We start from the raw sequence: 27,467 nt of genomic DNA, 5'->3' as shown, positions 1-27,467 counted from the left end.
CCAGATACAGAGTAGAGGTGAACACGCAGAAAACTTGAAAGGTAGAAGGATAGAAGGTAGAAGGATTCTACATATTATTAACTTATTGACTTAATATTGAGTTTGGGAACGGTGACAGCATGTAGAAACCTTTTTCCACTTTAAATTGGTTCATCTTTCGCATCAAGCACCTTTCAGAGAAACCTGTGACATCTCTATTGCCCAAGAATTCAGTAGGTCTTGCACTGTAGGAACAGTGGACTCTTTAATTTCATCATTTCTTCCTCTTCCTCTTAAATAAGAGTGTCACACAGATCTGTGCACAACTTGTTACTGAATAATTAAGTCTCTTATACAATTTTGCGTCAACAACGGGTGTTTCTGTGTGGCAGCGGTAAGGTTTCTGAATATGTGGCAGAATGGTAATTAAAATTCTATAGTGGGCTCGCAACATACAGTAGAAGGCGAAAACTAAATCTCTGGGTATTTCAAAACGACTCTGAACACAGATGGTACATTATAATTCCAAGCTCACAGTCTTACTGTACAATGCATCATTCATACATTCTGCCAACACTCAACTGTTCCCCAGTGCTTTCAGTACTCATGTGTTTGCTTAGTTTCTATGCTTTTCCAGTCAAGTGCGTTATTATACTATTCATGACATCTGTGAAAAATGTGCCACGCTATGGAAATATTGCAGAGAAGATGAAAGAGCGGATGAATAATGACATAGTTTCTGTTTCAAATGTGTCAACATATACACAATGTTCTTTTTATTTTATGCTAACTCTTATAGCAGTTTAAGCTGTCTGAAGTCTAAACATCACTGAGAATCTGGCATGGCATTGAGTCCAAAGGTCACAAAATAAATAGATACTACAAAGTAGAAAAATAAGGTTGAGACCATGTTAGCTATTTACTTATACATCCAAGGTCACAATAGCGGGATCAGTGGACTGGTATGTTGGGCATTAAACACCTAACAAAGTACAGTAACACCCCTTGAAGAGGCTTGCACGGTCTCTGTAGAGAATTTGGCTTCAAGGGGAGACTACATTTAGAGGGGAGGCTTTTTGCCAGGGAACTCGGTTGGCAGCGACAAAAGTGAACTTTTGCCCAGTCAAAGTGCTCATTACTAAACTCTGTACAGAAAGGAAAAGGACTACTTAACTCCTTGTTTGCACGTCATTGCAACCTATAGGCAATGGCAGTAGTATGAAGGAAAACAGCAGATAAACTACAGAGGCAGTGGAATTCAGGGATTTGAGATTTAGGGTCAATTCACCTGAACAATTATGAATTTTGATGAAAATCTGCTTCCTGAATGAAAGGAAATGCAATGAAAGCAAATTAACCCCATTTTCCTGCTTTTAGGACAAAAATAAAATTATCCAGCCCGCTGTAGTCCGAGAGGTCACCATCATCATTGCACATACGCCCAGAACCTGCAGAGTAATTAAAGGGATAGATAGGATAAAAAGCTGGATAAAGTGTTCATGTAAGTAAGTTTTTTGCTAGATTTGCATCGTCCACTTCAGGTAGGGTGCTTCTGACAGAATTACATCTTCAGGGAGTTTAACACAACACCACCACCACCACAGAAATCTAACATTAGGTGTGTTCTTTAAAAAAACTGGAATAAACAAAGGTAAGAGGTGATTATCCAGCTATAGCCTTTGAATATTTTACAAACACCATTGCGGTGGCTCCTCTCGCTTTGTCTTTGCTACCCAGAGACACTGAGGTTTCCAAAGAGGCTTGCTCTGATTGGTCCGAGCTGGAGGACGGAGGAAGTCAATGTTGGCTGGGTCCAATTAAAATTTATACAAGCATGTGGATCTCGTTGTACTCATCTCGTCCATCTTCATCAAAGTTGGGAGAATCCTCGTCGCAATCCAGCTGTGAAAAGAAAAAAAATATCATCAGTCACTTTCATTCAAGGTCAAAATAAGGCAACTTAGGAGGCTTTCACACCTAACCTGTTTGGTGCTGTTCAAACGTACTCTGGTGCGGCATAAACTAAACATCCAGGTGGACTTTGTGATGTGAATTTCCAAAGCAAACCTACTGGGAAATATGTTTACTGGCTTTCTTTACTGGCTATATGAAGTGAACTTAGAACTTAGCTCAGTTTAAAGACTAAAAACATTGGGAAACAGCTATCTTGACTCTGTCCAAAGGTGACAAAATTGGCCTACCAGCACTGCTTTAACAAAAAAGTGTAAAAACAACAATTTGCTGTTGTGTGGGGGGTCGTGTGCCCGACTATTCCCGACTATATCTTTGCGCTAAGCCCACTGCCGGCTGTAGCTTCATATTGAGCATACAGACATGTGAGTAGTATCAATCTTCTCATCTAACTCTCGGCAAGAAAACCCAAGTATTTCCCAAAATGTCAAACCATTCCTTTAATAGGGCAAGATCCAGCTCTTCATGTTTACAGCTCTTGGTTCTCGTGTAAAATATAATATTCATATACTGTTAGGTTGAAGGCAAGGCAATGCAAAGGTATGTGTCTACATGGCACCAACAAGGCCGTTCAAAGTGTTAAAGGGTGAAGGTGAGAGGGGTCAGGGATCTGACATCATGGAGGTATTTTAGGTCATTTTCAAGTTTTATCTTTCAAGGTCCTCTGTAGTTTGAGGAAATTCCACAGTGCCTTGGGTTCATGAGACCTTTGGATGAACACAACACGAATGGTGATCAAGTTACGAACAAAGCTGTTTATCCTAGCTCCTGAACAAGTTAACATTTTGGAAATGGAAGGTTTTAATCTGACAGTGATGACATGCATGGGTTTGGGGGATCTAACCAAGAAAACATGAAGCCTGGCTTCAGGATGGACTGCAAATCTTTTTCTGGTTAGAACATGGAGCAAAAATAAATATTTGCATATCGTTTGAAAATATTTGGAGGAAGCAGTCCATGATCACAGAGGAGAAAATCATTCGTAGCTCATTTGTAGAATTTCTCGCAGAGATGTTAGTGTTACACAGATATAAAAACAGGCCAACATCCATCAAATGTAAAATTTGCTGTATAATAACTATCCCGAGGCTATGTGGGATCAGATTTTTGTGGCAAAGATTCAAACATTCCTGAAATATCTCGGCTACCCAACCTACCGCCTGGAGCTCACGTTCCTCGAAAATCCTGGAGAGGATGAGGCGGCGCAGCGGCACCGTCATGATGAGGACGAAGGGGAACGCCAGGGAGGCCTCGGTTGACTTCACTACCCACAGAGCCACAATGCACGCCAGCTGCATGATGGTGAACATGTTCATACGCCATGTCTTCACCTGAAGCAACACACATGTGGTGGTTAATGGGTAGAAAACCAGTAGACCATAGACCACAGTGCAGACACACAGACATACACATAGGCTGTATTTGAAACCGCCTACTATACTGACAGTACGTACCGATTTGGCCAAAATGTAGTAAACTTATTTCACCTTAGCAGTCCACCAAAATCTGTTTCTGAACAGATTTCAGGCGAGAAATAAGCAACCTAGTTACTGAATCTTCACTCATAGTAGATCTACAAGGCCTCTTTCAATAGTTTGTTCCTACTTTCATATTATTATTACTTCCGCTTTCCAAAATGGAAACCGGCTAAGCCTGGCCTGGCCTGATGCAAAATAAATTGATGAGACAGTTTCTTACTGCATATTTCTGACAAGCAGTATGCTGTATGTAGTTCGTACTGCACACTGCATTTGTCGGTAGTATGTAGTAGGCGGTTTCAAATACAGCCTCATACAGAATACAGACACTCAAAGACACATTAAACACACTGAATCCCAAACTGCTCCCTTGCATAAAGAAAATCCTACATGTTTTTAGCTCCATCTAGTGGACGTAATGATTTGTGTCAAATAAGCCAGAGATCTGTGTTTTTCCCTTTAAACAAAATTTGATTTCCAGCTCACGTACAGCCATGTGGGGGACAGCCATGTGATTTAAAGGTGGGTGCGTCATTAACAGGCTACTTCTGAACACATTTTCATCACTTTGCCAAAGACATGTCCTCTTACTATTCTGTGTTTATTACTTAATCAAATGTCTGTTAAAACACAAGACCGTATTTAGTGATGAATGTTTACTGTGTGAATTCTCTGAACTAATAATTTTTTCCACAGAAAAAGGACTGTGGATTTTGCCCCCCATCATTTCCTTTGGAAGCCTCTTGGAAAGGGATCTTTTAATGTCCAGTATGAACAGGAGGACTGATTACAGCAAGCAAGACTGACAAACTTGAAAAACTGTGAACTTCTTCGTTAATATCATCCCCTTCTGCTTCATCACTGAGTATGTTCACACTCTCACTAGTAATACAGAGGATACATTCATTGTATTCTCGCATTACTGTCGATCAGATGGAGAAGCTAAACCAAGCAGTGTGATGAATGCAGCAGTGGCCAGGCCAAGAGTCCAAGGCTTGCATAGCTGTAAAATCTGGATAATGTTCATGTATCATGTATACAGGGATCTGAATAATCAGGTCTCTCATACCAAGCTAAAAACCAAGACGGCGGGCTGGACTCTGCTGCAGTTCCCACTCTGCTGGGTTTGGCCTCTCCATCTTACCACTAATAATAGAAGACGAGGGCATGTAAACATTCTTATGGCGTGTGTTACCTTGGTGACGTAGATGTGGTCGGGGTGATGCTTGGCGGGCGTCACCATAAGTGTGATGCGTTCGTACAGTTGGATGCCGGTCAGAGAAGTGACCCCCATGTACAGGAAGATGCCAAAGAGCACAGCCAGAGGGATGAGGCGGAGTATGTCTGTCATCACCATGGACATACCTGATGGGGTTAAAGGTGTGGTTTTCAAATCATAATACTGTTTTGGAGACACTGCACACGTGTACGAGGATTTGCAACTGCGGAGAGAATTATTCATTCAACAGGGGAACAGCCCTCATGACAAACACTCTGTCAATGCCGTTTATTCGAAACATATCCACCGCTCAGCTGCCTTGGTTGAAACCCTATTTGGGCTAATCCAAAAAGTCTAATCCAAATAACATTTCAATCAAACGAAAGCTCAACAATCATGATGAGTCATTATGGTTGTATACCCAAACTGGATCTATACTTAAGGGACCCTACCTTATTTGAAACAAGATATTCTGCTGGCAAAACAGTACTTAGTCTGTGGATGAAAACAATGTGGCCATGTCAGACGCTGCATTTTGAGGAAAAATGGCTCTTTTGGTTTGAAGACAATTAGTGAACAGAATGTAAAATCATTTTAAGCTGTTAAAGCGGCTGATTCATTCTTCATGAATGTCTAGACATGCAGGAGCTGCAGAAGTGCCACTCTGTACCTTTGAGCTCATGTTTTCTTTTCAAGACAAATTATTGCCGTGAGGTTCCAACACAGTAATAATGCTGCAGAAAAATACAACCCCACCAGCCGGATAATAAAACAGAATAATGACTGTGGAATTGGTCAAGAATTCAGATCCCTCTTTTCCTCCAGCTCATGTGTGATTTATTTATGAATTGTAATGAGAGAACTGTTTTGTGGCTTTTCTGTATTAATTTGTAATTTCATTAATACTAAAACAAGATTTTATATGGTACTCAATAGGAGCATTCCACCAACCCCGCCCCCCTGTTGTTTTGTCTGCCAAGCTTTGCGTCCTAGCACAGCACATATGAAGTTAACAGCGATAACGATGGAAGATTTACTACACAAAATTCAGTAATTATTGAAACAATGGGTCTCTGCTTTCACAATGAAGTAAACAAAAGCTGAGTCGCTATCATTACTCTAAACTCTGAATACTGATGTACTAACTAACTAACTAACGTTTAACTAACGTTAGAGCAGATAAACACACTGTTTAATGCATTCCTTGAATTTGTTCTTATGTTTCTGGTAAGGTTTTGAACTCTTGAGACAGTGAGTGTAACTCTGACTACAGATCCATGCACACCTTTTCAGCATGTGTAGGAATCCAAAGCCTGACAGGCCTGCGTGCCTTGCTACGGCCACTAAGCTATGATTGGACAATCACTGCTCAGGATGGGGTTTAGTGAATAGACACCCCACACTCCCTTTCCTCTTACCAACAAGAACAGCCACAAGAAGCCCAGTGAGCCTCTGTTCTTTCACCTCCTGGATCATGGGCTTTTCGCCGGGCGCCGTGGCTTTGCTCATGACAGTGAGGGCGTTGACATGAGTGACGGAGCGCACGGTGGCCGCAGTGAGCCACGGCAGGCCGAAGAGAGGACAGATGGCCCCCAGAATGACGATGAGCAGAAGATCCAGGTGGAAGCCTGAGCCCTTAACCAGGCGACGCTCCTTCTTACTGACTATCAAGCTGATAGATTGGAGGAAAAACATTTAAAAAAGTGGAATTTAAGAAAAGCACACAGTTTGCAAAAAGTATACCATACTATTGTACACAAGATTGTACGCCCAGAGCGCGACCACTGCAGATAATCATACTGTACAGTACGTACGAAGTGATCTGAGTTTCCATGAAAATGAGGATGAAGACGAGAAGGGCAGGTACAACCGACGCTCCCATCATCCAGGTGGGAAAGGGATGCTTGTCACCAAAGGGACTGATGAACCAACCTCTCTTGTCGGGGGAGGTGACTGAGAAGCCCGACGGCACATCGAGTTTCTAGAAGTAAATAAAAATAATGTCAAGTGCTGAGAAAAGACATTGATTTGTTGGAACTGTAATAGAAATGCACTTCAACTGCTACTGTGAAGTTATTGACATTACAGTTACCTGTGTGTAAGTGTCAGTGATGGTGTAATCCACCAATACTGAAACTAAAATTGAGATGGGGATGCCAAAGTCACCAATGATTCTTCTGGCCTGGGAATATTGAGAAACCAAATCAAGTCAACATTCAGCACATTTCTTATCACATGAATAGTGTGAATTACATTATTGACTTGCCCACTTTCCCTCAAACTGCTATTGTGAGTTCCTGAATTGTTATCAACACCCTTGAGACACCCAGCACGAACAGAACTCCTCTGTAAAATATCACTATTATGATAAAATACACAATGACAACACAATATATGACGTGTATTGACAATACACTTACATTAAGTGTATGTAAAGGAACCCTGTGGAGTTTTTGACCACCAGTAGTGCTATGGAGCAATGTTTTTAAAAGTGGGCCCCCCTTTTTGTTTGTTTCTCGTATGTGTGAATTCGGACGTGCACGGTGACGGTACAGGTTCCTGCTGACGCTTTCACATCGTTACACAGATCAGAGAGAGATTACACGGAGGTGTACACACAGATGTGCTGCCAACAATGCAGGTTTCTAAATATTCAAAAGTCAGCTTTGCGAATGTTTTGAGAGAAAAAAGATGTATTTAACATGTTTGTTAACCTCGAGGATACACAACGTCAACATAACTTTGTTCATTTACGAGAAAGCTCCACAGGGGACCTTTAAATGCCCACGAGAAGCCCGACATCCACTGTTTGAATTTGAACGTTTTTAAGGGACTCAGTAAAGCAGGGTACCTTGCCGCCTAGAAACCGACTGTTTCGGAATTTCCTGAGGAAGAAAGCAAGAAAGAAAGTGCCCATCATGAGGACCAGAGACAGGAGAGCAGTGTTGGGCTGGGCTTGGTCATCAACCTCTTCAAGCCCAGTAGCTGGGGTGGAGTCACTGGGGTACATTGACATCAGTGGATGTTCCTTAAACACCTGGAGACAAGAAGAAAGTCTCAGTTTATCCTCTGTTGATTAGTTGTAGTGGCTTTTTGCAGATTTGACAAGGGAAGGATTAAACCTAATTCTTGGATGCTATCAACTTCACTAATAAGCACTGCACTATTAATCACAGTACATTCATAATTGAGAACATATTCTGGTGTTTTGTTAGGGAGAAATATGTATAAGAAAGTGTAGTTTATGGTACAAATTCTTATCGAGCTCAGTGTGCTGTGTGATAGGTACCTTGATGAGCTTTGAGAAAGTCTCATAGATGAAGATAAGGGAGATGAGGAAAGCAAATATCTCCTGGGTAAAGGGTGAGATGTAGCGAACGAGGAAGCTGCCCTCTGCTGCCACAATCACCAGCACAATGAAGATGAGCCAGAAACCAATCCACACTCGACCAGTCAGGTACTCAAAGTTGTGGGCCTGACAGAACTGGGCGAAAAGATACAGACGTGAAAAAATGGGAAATATGTACCACAAAAACTGGAGTATGTGACTTACTGCGTGGTAGCTATTGTGATACAGTACCTTGTAGTAGGCCTCTTCAAACACCAGTAAGGGTCCTGAGAAGCCTATGATGAGAAGGGGCTGACCAGCAAGCAGCGAGAATATAACTCCAAGAGTTGCAGTTGACACAATAAGCTCAGTCACTCCCATCATGCCCTCTGTTTTTTCTCCTGTATGTGAAAACAGCCAAGAACACATCTTCAGAGCAGAGTTACCAAAATGACACGGACTCCAAATGTCTTTGTGTCTCGTAGTTTCAGTTTACCCAGCAGGCCTCCAAAGGTAATAGTGGGCGACAGCGCGGCAAAGTAGATGAAGATGACGGCGGCGACGCACTGCATGTCCAGGGCATCTTTTAAGTCGCTGATGTAGTGTGGGTAGCGGCGGCGGATGTCGTGGATCAGGCCGCCGAAAGGGATCCCTGAGCGCTTTAATGGGTCCACCTCCTGGTCTCCCTCCTCCTCCTCCTCTGGACTCACCTCTAGGAGGGGTTTGTTACAGGCTCCATTACATGATGGAACTACTAATGATCATCATCATAATAATACAACAATGAAATAAACATCTATACAAGTTGACAATAAATTAAAATAAATTAAAGGCTGTAATGCAAATGTAAACACAACCACCAAAATCTAAAAGGCAAGAGAAAGCTCAGTATCACAAGGAAAACATGGTATTGTCTGTGTATCTAAAGCTTTCATTACCGTGCACATGGGCACTGTGGCTGTGGAGTTGATCCCACATACACTGTCCTGCTACCTCAAACATGGAACAGCAACACGTGTATGAATCCGCAGCTGAAAATGGCCCCCAACAAATGCTCTATTCACTCCTGTTTGAGTGACATTTCCTAAAAATAACAGCGTCCCGCTGTTTTATGAGATTACTGAGCATTTTTAGAAAATATAAATATATTTGTGACCTGATTTACGTCTTCAGTTGGAAGGCTTGGGGCTGAGTGACAAAGCAGGAAGTATTGAGAGATGGACTGATGAAATGTTTGGTTAGTTCTTTTCATGAGATTTGTTGATATAAAGAAAAATACAGAATAATCCCACATTTATCCTCTTGGTGGCCAAAGGTGTATGTGTAGGATTGGCACCCCCCAGTGGAAGTCAAAAAAGACTACGGCAACACGCGTCATAAGGAACATAAATATGTTTTCTATAACTCAAACTCTAGTTATTTAAGTGCATATGTGTAGAAATATTGATTGGACAGGTTGATGGCAGCTTTAGAGTTTTTAGTAAACTTTATCATAAACCGAGTAATAAAAGTCTGATGTTATTCTGGGTAATATACAACTTGTTAAAGTCACAGTATGAATAGGATGTCAAACTAACTTTTGAATGGAAAGGCTTCTGAGTTGTTTACTGAGGTGATGGGACCTCTCATCTCATTTGTAAAACCACTGAAGAGTACAACAGGTTTCCAGTTGATTTGTAGCTGTAAAAACCACATCTATGTTTTTAACAATGAAAATGCAGCGGACGGTCTGCACGCGCTTTAAAAGAAGTCTGACTTTTGGGATCGACCTGCGTGTGCATTGCGGGACTAACATTGGTTTGCAGAATCAGAGGTGCCTCCTTCAAACCGAGTAATTGAGGGTTTGGCTCATAAGAAGAGGCTCTTTATGCACTCGACAGACTACCTTTGTTGTTCTGCTCCATTCCAGATGAGGACTGGTGCCTCTTGAGTTCTCTTTCCTTCCTCTTGCGCAGCATCTGCTTCTGGAAGTCAGCCACCGTCTTCAGGAGGTCTTTGCCCTCCACGTCTGAGGGTGGAATGACGATGCTGCAGTCCAAGAATTCATTGATACCATTCAGGAGGTCCTGTCTGTCGTCAGCAAAATAGGCCACTTCGTGGAAACTCTGCAACAAAATACAATTGAATGTCATCACCAGAATGCTAAAGTCAGGCTAAAAGGATCTTGTCTACAACGTCTAACTGCAATAACTGCGTATATATATACAGTATCTGTTAGTAGTGAGAGCTGCTTCACTGTGAGTTACCATCTTATTAGTGATTAGGAATTTACTCCAATCAATTATTCAGGTGTCTGTGACGGCCATATACAGTGGAAGGCCATGTAGCCACTAGGATCCACTCCTGGAAAGTCATTATTTTAAAACACAAAGATATCTGTAGGGTTGTTTCATAAATTATTTTCTCTGGGATCATTTTTTCTCCATTTCTCTCTCGACTTTCTAATACTGGGATCATTTTCTGGGCTGTCCTCTTTGCAAGGCCTTTTTGGTTCAGTGAAAATTGTTTTAAAATATGAATAACATCACCTACACACATAATCACTTCTTGTGTGTTTTGTTTACTTATTTTTAAATGCTTGTGTACAAAAAGGCATAATTGTATCAATTCTTAATCTAATTCTTAGTGTAAGAGTGAATAAATGACATCATGCATCAGTTTTCTTTGCTTTCTGTGACTCAATCCTCGAATCATCCGACTGAAATGTGGTTTTACATCTGTTAAGCTTTATATCTACCTTGTCAGACATGAGAGTGGCGAAGGAGCGTCCAATCTCATGATAGTCCACGTTGGACTGAATGGGACCAAGAAGGACGAAAATAAAGCGAACAGGGACGGGGACCTCCAGCACCGACTCCAGTAGGACCGCCTCGTTCAACCTGACGAAGGCCATGGCTGGCTGCTCCAGAAACTCAACACAGCCTGACAAGAAACGACAACAAAACACGCGATGTTACAGAATCTGTGATTGCTCTTCAGCTGTTGGTATATTTTCAAATATCTCAAAAGAAATGGGTCTGCAATATGAACCTCCTCATCATTGACATCTTTTGTTTGTGCTAATTTGCTGTAAAGGTTAAATGAAGACATCCTGCAGATTTACAGTAAAAGCTTCTGGTCCTCAGGGAGCATAGCAAAGCAGGTGTTGACTTTACATTAACAGCAGCGTAACACTACAAACTACGGTTTAAGATAAAAAGGCGAGTATGACATGATGGTGTTATACTGTAATTTAATTCTTTTATTTTTGTATTTGAGACCCAGCCTAATGGAGACTTTACTACAAGCAGATTCATCTCTTCGCAGTTTCTAAAAACAGAAAGACATAGTTCCTCAAACTAATCTGCTTTGTCAAAATTCCCGGAGCTTACCAACTAGAACAATGACAGCTTCGGCATCTTTGGGAATTTTGGCGAGGAGCTTCATCGATCTGGCTGCAGCTGGATGGCTCTCAGGCAGAGGGTGGAGAGATTTCTTGGAGGAAGAACAGAACAAAGATTATCCCATATTGTTCTTCTGGCCAACGTAATGTGACACTATAACATAGCATGGGACCAATAATGTGAAATTATTGTGGGAATAACAATGAATGTATGAACAATAATATTCGAATGCCCCTGTGTGATCCATTTTAAACCGCATACTCGGGTGACTGGTTCTTTATGTTTGAGCAGAATTCTTTTAATAGGCTCTTTTAAATTTGCCAACATTTTAAGCCATGGGGAACATTAAGTTTTCACAGTTAATGCATCAAGAAGCTTTAACTGGAAGCACCTGTAAGCTGACTAAGAACATAATTCAACACATGTGGCACGGGGAGGCTCGCTTTCGCTGACTTCAAGAACAACCTACACGACTTCTGACCTCGTGGAGGGGTGTTTCAAAGGACAAGGCGAGAGCCCACAGGCCTCACATCAGGAATTTAGTGTAATCATGCTTAAATCTATGCTTTGCTGATTCTTAGAACTTAATGCAAACCATAAACTAGAACAAGACAGCTCACCGTCTCTTTTATCTCTGTCCATTTAGATAGCTGAGTTCACTTATCCTTGTGGATTCTTGTCAAAACTAGTTAATCACTTACTTTGGCTTTGGTAAGTCCTATTTACTGCGCTGTCTGCCTGCACTGCTTCAACTACGTCACAGTCTATCATTACTCAGATCCAACATCTCACAAAGAGTAAAGGAAGTGTGACGAATAAGGATTGCTGTAGAAAAGAACAAACAAATGGCAAATAAAAAAAGACCAAGGAAACGTACAAACAGGCTGACAAACACGTCCTGTTTCGGGTCGTATACCGGCCCCTTGTTATCCTGGAGCTCGTCCTGCTCTTCGGCCACCAATGGCAGACTGGTGTCCTGGACGTGGTTGTGATTGAAGCTGCCATGAAGACTGGTGGTTGAGTGGTGGCGGTGGAAACGATGTTTCAGATCACTGGGATGGCTGTGGGAGAAAGAAACAGAATGTGTCAGTAAGAGTCCACTTTGTGAGGCTGTATGGAGACACAACTGTGCTCTGAGCTAAATGCTAACATCAGCATGCTAACATGCTCACATTGACAATGTTAATACGCATGTAGTGTTTACCAGGGTCACCACCTTAGTTTAGTGTGTTAGTATGCTACGGTAATATTTGCTAATTAGTACTAATAGTAGTGATAGTATAATAGTAGAGCTGAGGCTGAAAGGAATATCATTAGTTCTACAGCTCATGAACCAAAGCAGGACAAGCACAAATAAAAATGTTAACTAAATGAAATGTCAGGGAGTCACCAAAGTTATTACAATTCCATTACCATTTTCAGCTGTAGAAACATTTAACTCACCACGACATTGTACACATATATATCAAAATATGTTTAATTCTGTATGCTTGACACATTCTTATCAACACAAGGTCCAGTTATTACCCTTTTTTCTCAAAGCTTTTAACCGTATCTCACTGCCTTCAGCAACAAATGGAGTTGGCTGAGTTGTCCTGGAGTTCTTTCAGCTTCTAGTAATACAGATTATTTAGTCAAGCTACCGCTCCAAAGCTCAGGAGTTAACTTTTTACGCTCAAATCTTCTAAGTATTAGAAACCTCAACAGGAATGTGTATCTACTTGTTATCTCTTCAGCCTGAGGACGAATTAAATTATGATTATAATATGATGATAATAGTTGTCACATGCATTTGTGTTTAGAAAGTATTTTAATTAAGAGGGCTGCAGGATAATTTGGATTCTAGAAATGACCAGCACAGCTGTGATTCTTGTTCACTTAATCTACCTTCTGTTCATTCGACATGTTGAAGAGCTTTACCTCATGCAGCTGCAATGCAGCTAATAAAGTTAGAAAAGTCATCAGCAAAATCCTTCCAGATCTAAATCACTTTACAATTCAAGCTAATTAGAAAGCTCTTACGAGAATATAAGTCGACACATTCATTTTCCAAAATGTGATATTTGCATTAGAGCATCAATAAAACAGCCAGAGACTAATCTACGCAGCCTTATTATCTACACTTTAGTGCAAGAGAGTGTGAGCACGTTTCTCTCCCTCTTAAAGAGAAGTATTTAGTGTGCCACGCCAGCCAAGTTTTTTAACACTGCTTCATTACATCACTGCTCAGTCTAATGGTGACATCACCTCACTCATTAGGCCCACATGGTCCAATAAGACGCCGCCCAAATTGGACGCGACAGCACCCCGAAACAAAAGAACGAGGTGTGACACTGAAGAGAATTGTGCTCGAGACGTTTCCAGAGGATCTTTAAAGTGGCCTGAGTGACCGATGAGCTAAATCTTAGCAGCACCTCAATGTGTTTCTTTCCACGTCGTAAATCTGATATCTCAGACGGGTGATGACTCTGATGATGACAGAGTGTTTTTTTCCCTGTGGGACCTGGCCAGTGACATGCTGGGAATTTATGTGGAAAGGCTGTGAAAGATGGAATGAACGCATGACGGTCTGCTGCTGAGAATGCCCGCTGGCCGGCTTATTTTGTGTGCATCTGTTGTGTCGCTTTGTGTGTGCAAAATCCATCCCGTGCACAATTTGGTCACCACACTGTTAGTAATATTGAATTATTTGCTATAATCTACTGGCCTAAACCTCTCATGTGTCATCACACCAAAGCACCGTCCATGCAAGATTACTGTTGCTGATCAATCCCAGGCTGTACCATTCTGGCTTGACAGGGGGGGAGCCAGACAGAGAATGCTGGACCAGTGGCTTATGAGAGCTGTATACAGAGACATAATCATGAGATGACTTCCTTGGAAATGGAAACACATATGAGTGAAAGTTGATTCTTGACCTTGGCAACAGCAGTTACCAAAACAATCTCACCCCAAGATCTATTTAGTAACTGTGCTGGAGCTTTTGATTGTATCACACGTTAAAAGTTGAGAACTTTTAAGCCAAAATGGACGAAAAGTCTGAAAAGTGCTCATAAAAATGGAAATTTGAACACCAACAATTCTATGTCAACTGGGCAAACTCCATCTCCTAAGGAAGCATGTGTGAAAGCTCCAAAACAGCTAATAAATGTACCTATTGCCAACGGGTGTGTCTATATATGTTTACAAGTGAGCATTGACGCCAACTTGTATGCCTGTCAATTCAAAGAAAGAGAAAAAGAAAGAGTTTAAAGCCATGCTAGCGGGTTCTGTGGGTGCTAAATGCTAATGTCAGCATGCTAACATGCCTTCAATGACGATGTTAACAAGCTGATGTTTAGCAGGTATAATGTTTACCATGTTCACTAACATATCTTGGTGTGTTAGCATGCTAAAAATGAGCTAATGAGTACAAAGTACAGCTGAGGCTGATGGGAATTTCATTTGTTTTGAAGGTATTTGGTCATAAAAAAAGTTTAAACGTTTGACCTCATGATGGGAAGCCAGAGGATCATCGCTACAATTCATCCTGACATTCATGTTCCCCACAAACCAAATTTAATGTCAATTATCAATCTCAGTGTCTTGGTGGCGAGAGAAAGAATGAACATGATGACAACATCCCAACTTCTGATAGGCAAGGCTTATCTTTCCCTTTGGTGGTTCAGTTTGACAGCTGACATTTAGTTAACTTGTTTGTTTGTTATGTAACTGAAAAATCCATAATGCACTATGTGTAGCACACTATTCCACTGGCCATACGTGTTAGGTCAGTTTCGCTGTCACATGCATTACATCCACATGCCTGTGTTTCTTCGACTTTATATTTGGCAGTGTGCAGGATCTGATGTAACTATCCCCTCTGGTGTTTGTGTCTTCGAGGTTTTCTTGTGGGCAAGTCCTGGTCGCTAATGCCTTTTTGAATTGAGATCCTGACACCTGCAAGCAAGTTGTTGTGTCCCATGATATCCATCCTCTCTCCAAATCTACTAACAAACACTTCTGCTGGTTGGACAACGTCACACCCAATAATTTCCAACAACAACATCGAACTGACCGGGCTGGCTGCAAAGAACCTGCTCACGCAGAAACCACAAAGCACCAAAAACCAAAAAGGCTAAAACAACTGATGCTGTTGGAGAGAAACAGTAAACCTTTGGAATGAAGACACCCAAAAAGCCTGATGTTTCATCAGTCTCCTGTGTTTTAAGTCCTTCTCATCTCAAACCAAACATTTTAGAAACTGGATTTATGAAAAGTAACAAAATTGTTGTTGTTAAAATTATCAAAATGCTGGTTTCAAGTTAGCAAGTCTATATGTTTTTACAAAGCCTCTAACACTGTCTTATTAATTCTTGGAGTGTAGTTCTGAGCATCAGATTGAAACACCCACTCTTTTGTGAATGAGACTTGAAGTCTGACAAAGTCTGAATAGGACTGAGAAGGCAGAGATCTTAACAAAGGCAGAGATCAAAGGGCCAGGATGACTCACACAATGAAGAATCAAACTTTTAATCTGACGGTCTAGGATTTAAGACCCAGTGCAGCTTTAGTCTTGACATTTGAAACTTACTCAACTCCGGGGAAGTACACCAGATGATGAGCCAAGTGTTAAATGTCACAATTTGGAAATTCCCTGTTCACTTCCCCAGAGTTTGACTTTTTGTAACAACCTCCACTCCACTGATGATTGATGAGGAGGAGGAAGAGGGCTGGGGTTTTATTCTTCATGCTACAACCCATGATCAAAATGTAAACAAAGCTGCATCCACACTACCGCACACTGACAGGTCTGTTAATACATAGTAAAGAAATAACTAAATCTAAGATAACAATGTTTTTGGGGCCTGCCTCATGTAGCAGGAGTGGTAGGTTAGTCGTCTAACTCTGGTATTAAATGGGATTGGGATGGTTTTAGATTAAATCAAGATCTGTTGATTAAAATATATAAAAGTCCTCATCAATCGACCATGAGTCAAAAATACATTACTAGTACTAAGGCTGGCGATATTATTTAATATTACTATTCTAACATATTCTGACAGAAATCTTGAAAAAAAAGTCATGGATATATAGTGTCATTTTATTTAAATAATTTCCTCAAACAGCTGAGAACTGTAGTTTTTAGCAAACTTAACTCAAACAGGTTTAAATAGGGGACTATTTTCAGCGGCGGATTAATATACAATTGGTGCTCTATTGAATATTTCCAAGAGCAGTGTATGTGGGATCGACTTAAAGTAATCTACAGTTTGTGTGTTCATGGTAAGGAAGGAGCAGCGTGGCTCATTGGTTTTAATAGTTGGACAACAAAGAACAGTCAGACATGAATTTTAGGTTTTGGCCTTTACATTTGTTGACAATGAGAAAACGATAGAATATTTCCAGCTTTAAGAGTAGAGAATAATGAGTTTACAAACTAGTAGCAATACTTTCTATGATCATTTATTTTATTAGAAGTATAGTAATGTCTTTACTCATATACAGGGTTTCTAGCACATAGCACAGAGCTAGTTGCCAGTATTCGTAATAAACAAAATGTCATGTTAGATATGAATTGTGCTGAAATTCTTGACATTGACTGGATCAGTGTAGCCTCTTTAACATGCTCGTATTCCTTTGTATTTATGCTTTTTATACTCCTGCAAATAGTCTCAGTATTGTTAATATTAGGTTGAGTTAAGCCGAGTATAAGTCAAAGACCAAGACTGACTAAATTGAATTCACTTGATAAGACAGCCTCGGGTACTGTAAATGATTTGTTTACAGCGGTAATGTCATATACCAGGAGTAAAAAGGCCAGTGTTTTCAATTCTGGCCATCTAAGAACTGCACCAAAGGCTAATTTTCCACCAAAAATATCACCCTCTCCTGGGGTGCCACTCTAGATAACTGACTGTACTGAAACCAGATGATAAAAAATGTTCTCTTTGCAAGAGGTCCATCAAACTAGATGTCTTTCTACAACATGAAGCGAGTGTTAGCCAGGTGACTGACCTGTGTTTGAGAAGCAGAGCCCGGAGGACACTGGGTCTGTCCTCAGCTCGGATCTGATCCGAGATGATCATCGTCTCCACCACCAGATGGGCGATGCCGGGCAGAGAGTTCTGCTCGAGGTCCAGAAGGATGGCACCTAGGGACGAAAGGTACAAGAAGATAAGGAGCCGAAAACAACAATTCCAGATTGTTTAAAAAGCATGAAAATGTTTACATATTATTTGAGAAATTTAGTCAAAAACACACAGGACTGGTGTTCAGCAAGGATGAGTTTTTCATGATATCCTTGTGGATTTTATTTCCGCTGAAGTTTACCGTGTGTGATGGTGCGGCGAAGCTCCAGCAAGCTGCGGAAGGAGAGCGAGGCCACGTGAGGTTTGCCCCAGCGGTCCGTCTCCTCCTCCACATCCTCTTCAAACTTGATCCAGCGAGCCCGCTCCTTCCAACGCATTTCATGGTCCTTCTCCACAATCAGCTCGTTCAGCTCCACAAACAACTGGAGATCGAGTAAAGCACACATACAGCATTAACATTTCACAGGTACTTGACAAACATTACTGGAATCTGAGCTGGGAATAGTTAACAAACAGTGATCTCTGTATTATACTAATGGGAAAATTCAACATTATAAAGAGTACGGTCTGGACCTGCTCTATATGTTAAGTGTCATGAGATAACCTTTGTTGTGATTTGGCGCTATGTAAATAAAAATCTTTGGATCTGAATTGGGGGGAAAAAATGACACAATGACAGTGTGGATCCAGCCAAGAGTGGTTTGGACTAAAAGGACACTTGGTTTGGGGAGACATTTTGTCACATTTCAACACAGAACAAATTTTTAGCAAAGAGCAGCGCAAAATAATACTCACATGATTTGTGTTTTTGTGACATTTTTTTCTGTCAAACTGAGCTGAAACAGCAGTTTTGTATTAAGTCTCATCAGGTCAACGAAAAGGAGTGTTCTTAAGCTAAGACTACACTCCAGGAGGCTTGGATTTATTCTTTTTATGGATCCATACTTATCAATAAGTATGCACTAATCAATATTTTTATATCAACAATGAATCAAATTACTATGTGTAATGTAAGAGGTGTCACTTGTAGAGATAAATAATTATCACCCAACTCAATACTCAGGATAATTTTAAGTTGACACATTCACCATGATACTTGATGAGATGTCAGTGTTGTGTTTGTAGGTAGAATCAATCAATACTGCTTTAAAGATGATGAGATTTCCAATTTTAACAAAGGAACCTTTATGTTTTTATGTTGCCTGCATGTTGAAATATTCACCCAGTGGTCAATACGCACATTCATGTAGCTGAGGGGGGGGGGGGACGTGTGCTGCAAACCTCATGAGTTTTCTTATCTGCTGCTCTCTTCTTCTTCTTCAGGCTGCATAGCGGTGTGGAACTGTTGCTGCTCCGGCTCACCAGACATCGTGATGACTTCTTCACCAGGTGGCGTCTCACCCCGGGGTTGTCCTCGAATCTGTGACCTGAAGTATTTTAAGTCAAAATGTAAAAGGTCAACATTGCTCGGTCATGATGTCTAGATTTCTGGAGGAATAGTTCAGAAACCAACCTAACTGGGAGAGTTCTGTAAGCTGTAGCCTGAAATACTCTTTTTTTAGGACTGTGGCTGACAAATAAAACATCTTTTCTAACTCAGAAAATGTGCTCCATGCTGGAAAATCAGAAATCAAATTTGTGTCTGTTTGAGTTTCCAGCTGACAGCAGAACATCCAATAACAGAAGGAAAAGGCTCCATGGGTGAGTGAGAATCTACGTATGCCATCGGAAACTGTTACAGAGGAGGTGGTTTTGCCCTCAGACATTTGTCAGTTCAAAAAGAGTAATTTCATTTTCAATTTCCTTGACCCACAAATTATAGTTTATTGAATTTAGCATAATGAGGAGGTCTTTTCATTACAGCAAGGACCTGGCTATCATTTGCCATGTAAAAGAGTGGGAAGCTTTGGATGGAAGGAGCTGGGAAATGAAAAGTATAAGGCTAACCACCTGTGTGGAAATGTGTTTAGAGAGTGGTAAAAGACGTCTTACATGATTTGAGGTAATGATTATAATTTGGCAAAATTGTGACTAATGTATTATTGCGAGGCCCAGCATGTGTTTTTTTACAGAAATTGTGAAATTTAGGTATAACATTAAGATGGTTAAAGGAAAACACCAGTAGTTTTGTTTTATCCGCAAACCTGATGTGTAATAATTCGGCTGCAGCAGGCAAAATCACTGGCACAACAGTTAAGATTCAAGAGTAGAATTGAGGGAAAGTTATATATATGGGAAAGGTATGTGGCATGTGGTCGGTGCATTTAAGGTCAGGGTAAAGATCTGGAGGCAGTTTAGAAGCTGACATTTGCATTCAGTCTGGAAATGCTGTCGACCAGTCAGACTGGCCAACAGCTGAATAAAATTTCCTACTAAATAAACACTGTCTTTTTTAATCTTTTACATGAGCAGCCGGAGGCAACCAAAGTGGAGGTGAGGGAGAGTATGTGTGTGTGTGTGTGTGTGTGTGTGTGTGTGCATTAACTGCAGTAAGTGTTCCATTCTGCTGCGTCATGCCTTCCTCAGGGAAACAGAGAGAAATGGAAATCAAGATGAAGTTAAGCTGTATTTCAGTTTGTAGAGTCTCCTGAGGGAAACGCTCTAAAGGCTGCCCTCCAGCTGATATGGATGAGCTGATTCTTTCTGACCGCAGAGCAGGGCATGGACAGGGCAAATAACTTTTAACTGGGTGAAAAGGACTTAACTTGGCGCTCTTTCTTCTGTTGAACTGGTGTCTGACCTGGGTGTAGGCCTTTAACCTCAAGCGAGCTCCTGTTTTATTTGCTCTGGCCGATACGTCTGGCCCCCCTCCCATTCAGACAGATTTCCATCCTGCCTGACTCAGGTCCAGTCAGTCACAACCGTTTATCTAATATGGGGCGAGTTTAAGCACCTTTGAGGCATTTTCCTAAACAACCAAAATGGCTGCCGCTGATGTGGAACGTTCTGAATCTGCCTTCACGTCAGTATTAAACAAACTGGACGGTAGTTCACATTATGTACAAATGGTACCGCTAGCGTCCAAAATCGGAAATGAACTGAGAGGTTCCACACTAATTGGCATTTACGAATTGGTAGTAATTGTCATGTATAAATAATGTTTCCAAGTCCCCTTGCCTAACATGCACTTGCTGCAAAATCGACACATGTAAATACAAATACACTAGGCATTAAGGCATTGTCAGGTCTACCCACGATTCACACGCAATCGTTCTTTAATATTAGACATTTCTGACTTTCGTGCCCTGTGGCACATTCATAGATATTAGATTATTATTTATTTTCTAGTGAGCTGGAAGACAAAGGTTCCTCTGTGATGGGACTTTACATGGGCAACATGAGCAGCCTAGCGACTGGTCTTGATTGTTCACTTGGGTCATTGATAAGACACACATGTTCTAGATGATATTTATGAGGAAAACAACTCAGCTGAATTATCCATGCATGACCAACCATCTCATTTTGATTATACTGATCTATGTGAATTTTAGAGTTTAAATAAATCCCAAGAATGACCGAAACAAATCCCTTCAACACAAAAATTCATAAGGACATTTATTTGCTTGCCAGGTGCCATGCTGTCCACATTTCTGATTTTCTGTTTCTTTGTGCTGGTCTGTTGGAGTAAAATCCAATTGTTGTACAAATCTGATTTAGTTGTAACCAAATAATCTAAAATACCTAGCTTAATTTTAGTCCAACACAAAAGGGCCCCAACCATTGTTTTAACCTATAGTGACACTTCCTTTGCCTCAATGCACATTCATTCGTTCATTGAATACGTCTTACTGTTAAAAAGGACTTGTGTAAAAAATTGGATGGGATCTGGCTTTATTGAGACACTTCAGGTCACAGACCTTTGAATTTAAGGGTTAGTGCTTGAATGTTTCTATATTAGGAGCCTTGTTGAATTTGATATCTCATTACTTCTCATTACAAAATGAAGGACAAAGTGTCTAGTTGTAGTTCCTATCCTAGGTACCCATATCTAACCAGTTGGTGCTGGCTGTTTTCAGCTACAACTGAACCCTGCATGATGTGTGTGAAGGTATTGCAGGCTGATCACCCTATACTTCTTTTGCATGTGCTGCGACCTAGCTTCATCACAGGACTAATGTGCCATGTTTGTAGGTCCAAATAGGGATAAAAATAGCAGAACCACACATTGTTTGTCAATGAAATGTCTTTCCGCTCTAGCTGTGGCTAACCCCAAAGCCAAATGGGTGCCACTGGATCAATAGGAAAGCAGGAAGCAGCAGCAGTCGAGCACTGTGTCAATTCGCTCAATACTGTGGACAACTTTGTTCTGTGTGTGGCCATGAATGAGCCTTATGCTGCCATTAATTAAGCGAGCAGCAAGCTACATAATCAATGGAAACAAGTGAGCTCCGGTCCATTGATTATCCATGTGAGAATAAACTGCCCGCCCATGTGAAATTCCCATTATGTTTTGATTCCATCAGAACTTCCTATATTGAAAGCTTGACGTAACTGAATGTAACGTCAAAATGTACATGATGATTTCGTTGAGTGGACAGAAATGTAATGCCACGAGAGTATGAATCTCCACAGAAACACAACTACACACAACTTACGGGTGGGCTCGACCGGTGACCCCAGCTGAGTGTGGATTGACTCAAGCAAGTCATAGTCATCAAAATCCAAAACAAACTCTTCAAAGTCCTCAACCCCCTCCACATTGGACAATGAGCTGTGGTGCTCATGTTGGTGCTGCTTTGGAGTGCCAAAGCCTTTTTGGACACTGCACCGACGTTCTGGACCATGGTGATCAATGCACTGCTTCTTATCAGAGGCCCCCTGCGCCTGGTTCTCCTGTCCTTCAATGTCTGTCATCTCCACAGTCTGTACCTCCTCCTATCCTCCTCTCTCCAACTGGACACGATGCTCATCCAGGGCTTCCAACTCTTGAATGCCGTTGCTCACCCTGGGTCGCTGTTTCGATGAGCCTGGGTCTTCGCAGAGACCACTAACCTACCTCTGTTGTATACCTATGTGAAAACGTTTGAAACCAGCTCCAAAATCAGATGTTTTTAAAAGACTTGGGTCAGGCTCCCTTGTGTTCAGGGAGTCCAAGTTCTGAAAAATAAGTTAAATGAAGCAAAAAAACAAGCACAAAAAAGGAAAATCTTGGAATTTTCCAAAGGATCTATCAGTCAAAATAATCTCCTTTCAGTCCAAAAATACCAAAAAAAGTATAGACACAAGATCCTTAATCTTACAAAAGAATTTTTCTTTTTTTGTCTTAAATCCAAACAAAACGCAAAGTTGGAGCAACACCCTCAGGGAGAACCCCCCCCCTGCTGGATCCACGATTGGAGAGATGCATAAATGGTAGCAACATTCTCTTCAGCTGCAACTCCAAAAGGAAGTATTGATAAGGGATGGTCCAATTTGTGAGACCCGCCTGTCAGCTGAACGGTAGCGCCGCCCTTTTTTAATGATGTCCACAGTCCATTGATCTTTGTGGATCGGAGCAGAAGATTTGATGCCTTTCGTTTCCATAGTGCCGCCATCACTTTCCAACCATGTCACGTGTAGGAGGGTAAAGGTCAAGTTCGAAAGGTTGGCTTCTCTACCCGAATTGCATTAAACGGAAATAGCACACCTACACACCGAAAGGACACATGCAGGAATTAACACTGAGACACAAACACTACTACTGAAGAGTGAAAACCCAACTGATCCACAGCTCCAGCACTCTGCTTAGTGAGATATCATGGTGCTAATTATCAGAGCGAGCTGCACCATTCCTGTCCCTCGGTCTCCATGGAAACCATGCGTCCTCTGAGGTGTCGTCGTCTGACTCGTCCACAACAGGTGCAACAGCGTGAGCTCAACAGGACCCTCTCTAAAACGTGCTCCACATGCTCGAATATTGTGTCTGCGTGTCTCAGAGCAGGAATTTGTAAGAAAGCTGGATTTTTACTGATTGTATTTCTCTGTATGTTGTATGATTAAACGTTGATTACAGTGCGTGACCATCTTTTCTCTAGACAGGCACTGTGTCTTAGTTATATGGGTGAAACTAGACAACTACGGAAAAAGACCATTATAGGGTTGAACAATTTGTGGAAATAACTACACAGATTTTTCTGATTGTGATTTAAATTCAAGTTATATCTTATATATCTAAATTATAAAGAGCATATTATATTATATGATTACTTTCTATACATTACATTACATATTAGATTTCGACCAAGAACAACTTAAACATGAAAACATGAAAACCATCAGCTGTCTGTCGCCTCACAAGACTGACAGCAGCTCTCCCGGGGCGTATATGACGCTGGTCTGCTAAATGCCTGTTGGGCCCACTCATATGAGACACCTGGCACAGGTTGGTCTCTGGTGGTCACTGTTACCAGAGGCTCCTGTCTGCAGTGGAGCTCCACGCACTTCACTACACCACAGAATGAAACTGAGTTACATAGCATGAATGCTGCTTCCCTTTCTCTTCTTCTCTGTGTCTCTTTTTTTCCTTCTCTTAATTAAATGATGTTTAAAAGTCAGTATTACAAACTTCCATCCCTAACAGAGACACATTTTGTATTCGCTCCACAGCCTGTCAGGTCAGCTCTGAATTATGGAAGTACAGATTCTAAACTGTAAATAATATTATTTATTTACGTTTAAAGGTTTAACAGATTAAACTTTAAAATTCTCTCTCTCTCTCTCTCTCACTACACTCAACCTAGCTGGGTGCTAATTAATTAAAAAATTAATTAAACATGATGCAATAAGCAGGAAATAGAATGTTTTTTTCTCCTTTAAAAAATAAATAAAATAAATAATAATAATAACAGAATAAAAATAAAGTGATGAACATTAATTTGCAGACGACCGTTATCATTTCTGGCTTGAAATTGCAGTTTACGTGATTCTGAAGATTGATAATGAGACTAAAACCCAGATTACCAGAGTGGAGCAGAGGGACATAAAGTGGTGATATACGTGGCCTGTCAATGTCGAGCATCGCTCCCTACAAATCCGATAGCTTGTTTCCAGTGACTGTGGGTGCCCTGTTTTCTGTTTCCAGATGGTTCCTAAACAGTCAATGAGTATCCTGCTCTGTTAAAGCAGGAAAGGCCAGAGGCAGGGTCGCTGCTAAAGGGGAATCGACTGCAGCCTCTGCTAATTAATGCTCCTGGATGCTGCGAGAGAAGGTTTTTCTCTGCCAGCAAGAGCTTTTGCCTCCCCATCTCTCTCTGCTGTCCTTTGGTTCTTTTTCTCTTGATATCTTTTACTCTGCGCACGGGAACACATTTTCAGTGGGAGGGGGGGGGGGGGGGCTACCCTGGATGCATGCATGCTTGCACCCGCCTACATGCCCACACGTATTAATGTTAGAATAAACAACTGACAGACTCTATAGTTCAACCTGAAACTTGCATGTAAATAATATTACAGAAGGATAAACAGTAGGATCCATGTGATGCAACAAGCTCAGCTGCTGCAGGCTTAACATGCACAGGTCACCTACTTTGGTGTTTAATTCAACATGTTTCAGATAGCTGTCCTGTCTGTCCTCAGAATCAGCTCGTATACTTTCTCAGCACACAGTGTTTTATCTCCTAACCTCCACAGGTCGACAGTTAGCTGCTGGTCTGGTGCGCACGAGAGGACACCGAGATTCTGTTTCAACAAAATAAGAAAACACAGCTACATGCACATTTGGCAGCCATTTTTTGAAGAGGAGATAAGGATATATACCTGTTATAATCTGCCCTAACTGTGCTATTAATTTCCCCTTAATTCTAGGTCCTGACTTTTAAATGTTGCTCATGTTTTTTACATGCATGCTGTATATTATCTGTTTCTTTTGACAGAGCAAATCCATTATTTTGTCCTGTTGGTAAAGCAAGAGACATTGGTTGTCAGTGTCAAACAGCACATCGCTAACTGTAGTAATATCTAAACACCTCCTGTGTAGAAATATTTCTAACCATAAAAAGTTAATACAATAGACCTTGGATCCAACAAGACTGCGTACTGACAGCATATTGATGCTGTTTATATAGTTGTTTTTTATAAAAATTATATTAAATATTCCTGCCTGTTATACAGTACATAGTGGTCGACCTAGAAAACCTTTTGCAACATTTATTGACTCCCTTGCTGCTCAAGTTGTCTTACTGCTGCCTCTGACTTGGCTCCACTATGGGCGTCCCACACATTCTGTCTCACGAAACCAACCGACAGCTCCTGCCCCCCTCATACACTTAAAAATAAGCTTCCAACCAAACAACACAAAGGATGAAGGAGAGAAATGATAGTACCTACTCATAATTTCTATAAATGATAATCCCACTGAGGTTGCCTCCTATGATAAAGAGAAAACTCCAGAATACTCCAGAATACTGTATATATTCAGTGATCAAATATTGTTATTATCATGTGACACTATGAGACACTGAATCAAATGCATCAAAACAACGCATCGTAGGCTTACAGTTCACAGTTAAGAATGTTAAATAAAGCTCTTCACACTTAGGAGCTTATGTTATTTTCCTGTTGTGGAGGCTTAGAGAAAAGAGCTACAAGCCAAAGAGCAACAGCTGCCGAGTCATAATCAGTCAGCGAAAATGATAACTGTTTCTTGGTTTAGAAAAATAACCACTGAAGGAAATACTGTGTGTGTGTGTGTGTGTGTGTGTGTGTGTGTGTGTGTGTGCAAAAGAAAAAGCCATGGGGTGAATTACCTCTTAATACATATGCCCAGGATCCGATTACTGAAGGGGGTCAGAAAGAAGTCATGGACTGATATCTAAACAGCTCAAATGTTTAAATCGTTACATTTAAAATATCATTTCTTTGAACTAATGTGCTGTACAGGCAGACGAGATGACTGTGTCGTACATGTGCAGTATATTTCACTGCCAGTAGAGGGTGCTGAACCCTATTTAAACATTATGAATCCATCCCTAAAACTAAAATGCAGGTGAAAATCCTTTCTGACCAAAACATTATTTCATGATATATTTTGCAGCTTCAAATATATATTCTTACAGAGACCTTGACATGTTATTAATATATAGTAACATCGAGAGAATGGTATCTGGCTCTCTGTCAGGTAGAACGGATGCTGACGATGCCTTTTCTGTCCGTTGAGAAGGGAGATGCAGAGCCAAGAGTCTGAAGTCATATCCACTGATGTTCAGATCAGTGCTGAGGCAACTAAAAATTGGCAGCTTCTTTCTATTTTTTTGTCTGATGAAGTTCTCTCTCTTCTTTCCTCACAGTCATTTACTCATTTATCTCCTCAAATAGTCCTAACCTCCATTCTCCAGTGCTGGCATCCCTCAATGCAGGCCGACACACAGCGAGGGAAGCTTCTGGTATTTACCTTTTCATTGTGGGCCGGTACCTCGTACCTCGGCAGTTAGTGCAGTTTATAGCATTAACGCAGGATTAAATGATTGTATAAGAATCAGAATACAAATTATAATATAGACACAGTTATATCATAAATATCCTCTGTGCTATCATGGAGGTCTGAGGGAGAACTGGTGGAGCACAGTCACTGGCAGGTATATAACACCCTGCTAGCAAAAAGACACCTCACAGAGACCCCCCCCCCCCCCACACACACACACACACACACCACCACATCGTCGTGGTGTGGGAGAAAAGTAAAACTGAGTCATCTCAGAAGGTACATTTAGCAACAGAGGAAATCATCTCCCGTTGCTCCAAAGCCTTCATTTCTCAACAGCAATGAGAAAAACAGTCCAGGCAGTCCTTCAGTCTACTAGTAACAGTGAAGTGACGCAGCCATGTCATGACAGCAACCTATTCAGATTTAAACCCCTATTATATTCGCACGCAGGAGAAAAACTACTATCAAATATATGTATGATGCAGTCCAATATAGCACCAATAAACAAAACTAGTTCAATCTCCCTTACTTTTCATGTCATCCAGATCGGCGCTGGCCAACATCTGGGCCTCGGCCTCATCAGTGGGCACCTGCTGGTAGACGGCCGTCTCCAGAGCAGTCATGCTGCCTATGCAGAT

General features: G+C 41.2%; 1 protein-coding gene across 1 annotated transcript; it reads right to left on the bottom strand.

The window, feature by feature from the left end:
• Positions 1 to 1,803: 1,803 nt before the first annotated feature.
• On the bottom strand, positions 1,804 to 27,467 carry slc4a3 (solute carrier family 4 member 3). The gene is made up of 18 exons (XM_070914067.1): positions 27,359 to 27,467; positions 18,711 to 18,856; positions 17,671 to 17,851; positions 17,356 to 17,491; positions 12,254 to 12,419; positions 11,347 to 11,449; positions 10,713 to 10,897; positions 9,861 to 10,080; positions 8,472 to 8,687; positions 8,228 to 8,376; positions 7,937 to 8,131; positions 7,499 to 7,684; positions 6,740 to 6,829; positions 6,462 to 6,628; positions 6,066 to 6,319; positions 4,624 to 4,793; positions 3,108 to 3,281; positions 1,804 to 1,881 (listed from the first exon to the last, which is right to left on the bottom strand). The coding sequence occupies exons 1-18, from the start codon at positions 27,450 to 27,452 to the stop codon at positions 1,804 to 1,806; spliced, it is 2,910 nt and encodes a 969-aa protein (XP_070770168.1). The 5' UTR covers positions 27,453 to 27,467.

The sequence above is a fragment of the Enoplosus armatus genome, chromosome 11 (assembly GCF_043641665.1).
Source record: "Enoplosus armatus isolate fEnoArm2 chromosome 11, fEnoArm2.hap1, whole genome shotgun sequence".
Taxonomy (NCBI): domain Eukaryota; kingdom Metazoa; phylum Chordata; class Actinopteri; order Centrarchiformes; family Enoplosidae; genus Enoplosus; species Enoplosus armatus.
The sequence above is the reverse complement of the archived record's forward strand: the minus strand, read 5'-3'. Positions and strand labels throughout refer to the sequence as shown.

Bases quoted from the DNA above. Each gene is read 5' to 3' on its own strand.
- slc4a3 (XM_070914067.1), bottom strand. From the start codon at position 27,452: ATGACTGCTCTGGAGACGGCCGTCTACCAGCAGGTGCCCACTGATGAG. The intron at 18,857-27,358 runs GTAAGGGAGATT...AAAATACTTCAG, and splicing joins CGATCTGGATGACATGAAAA to GTCACAGATTCGAGGACAAC. The intron at 17,492-17,670 runs GTAAACTTCAGC...TTTCGTCCCTAG, and splicing joins TCGCCGCACCATCACACACG to GTGCCATCCTTCTGGACCTC.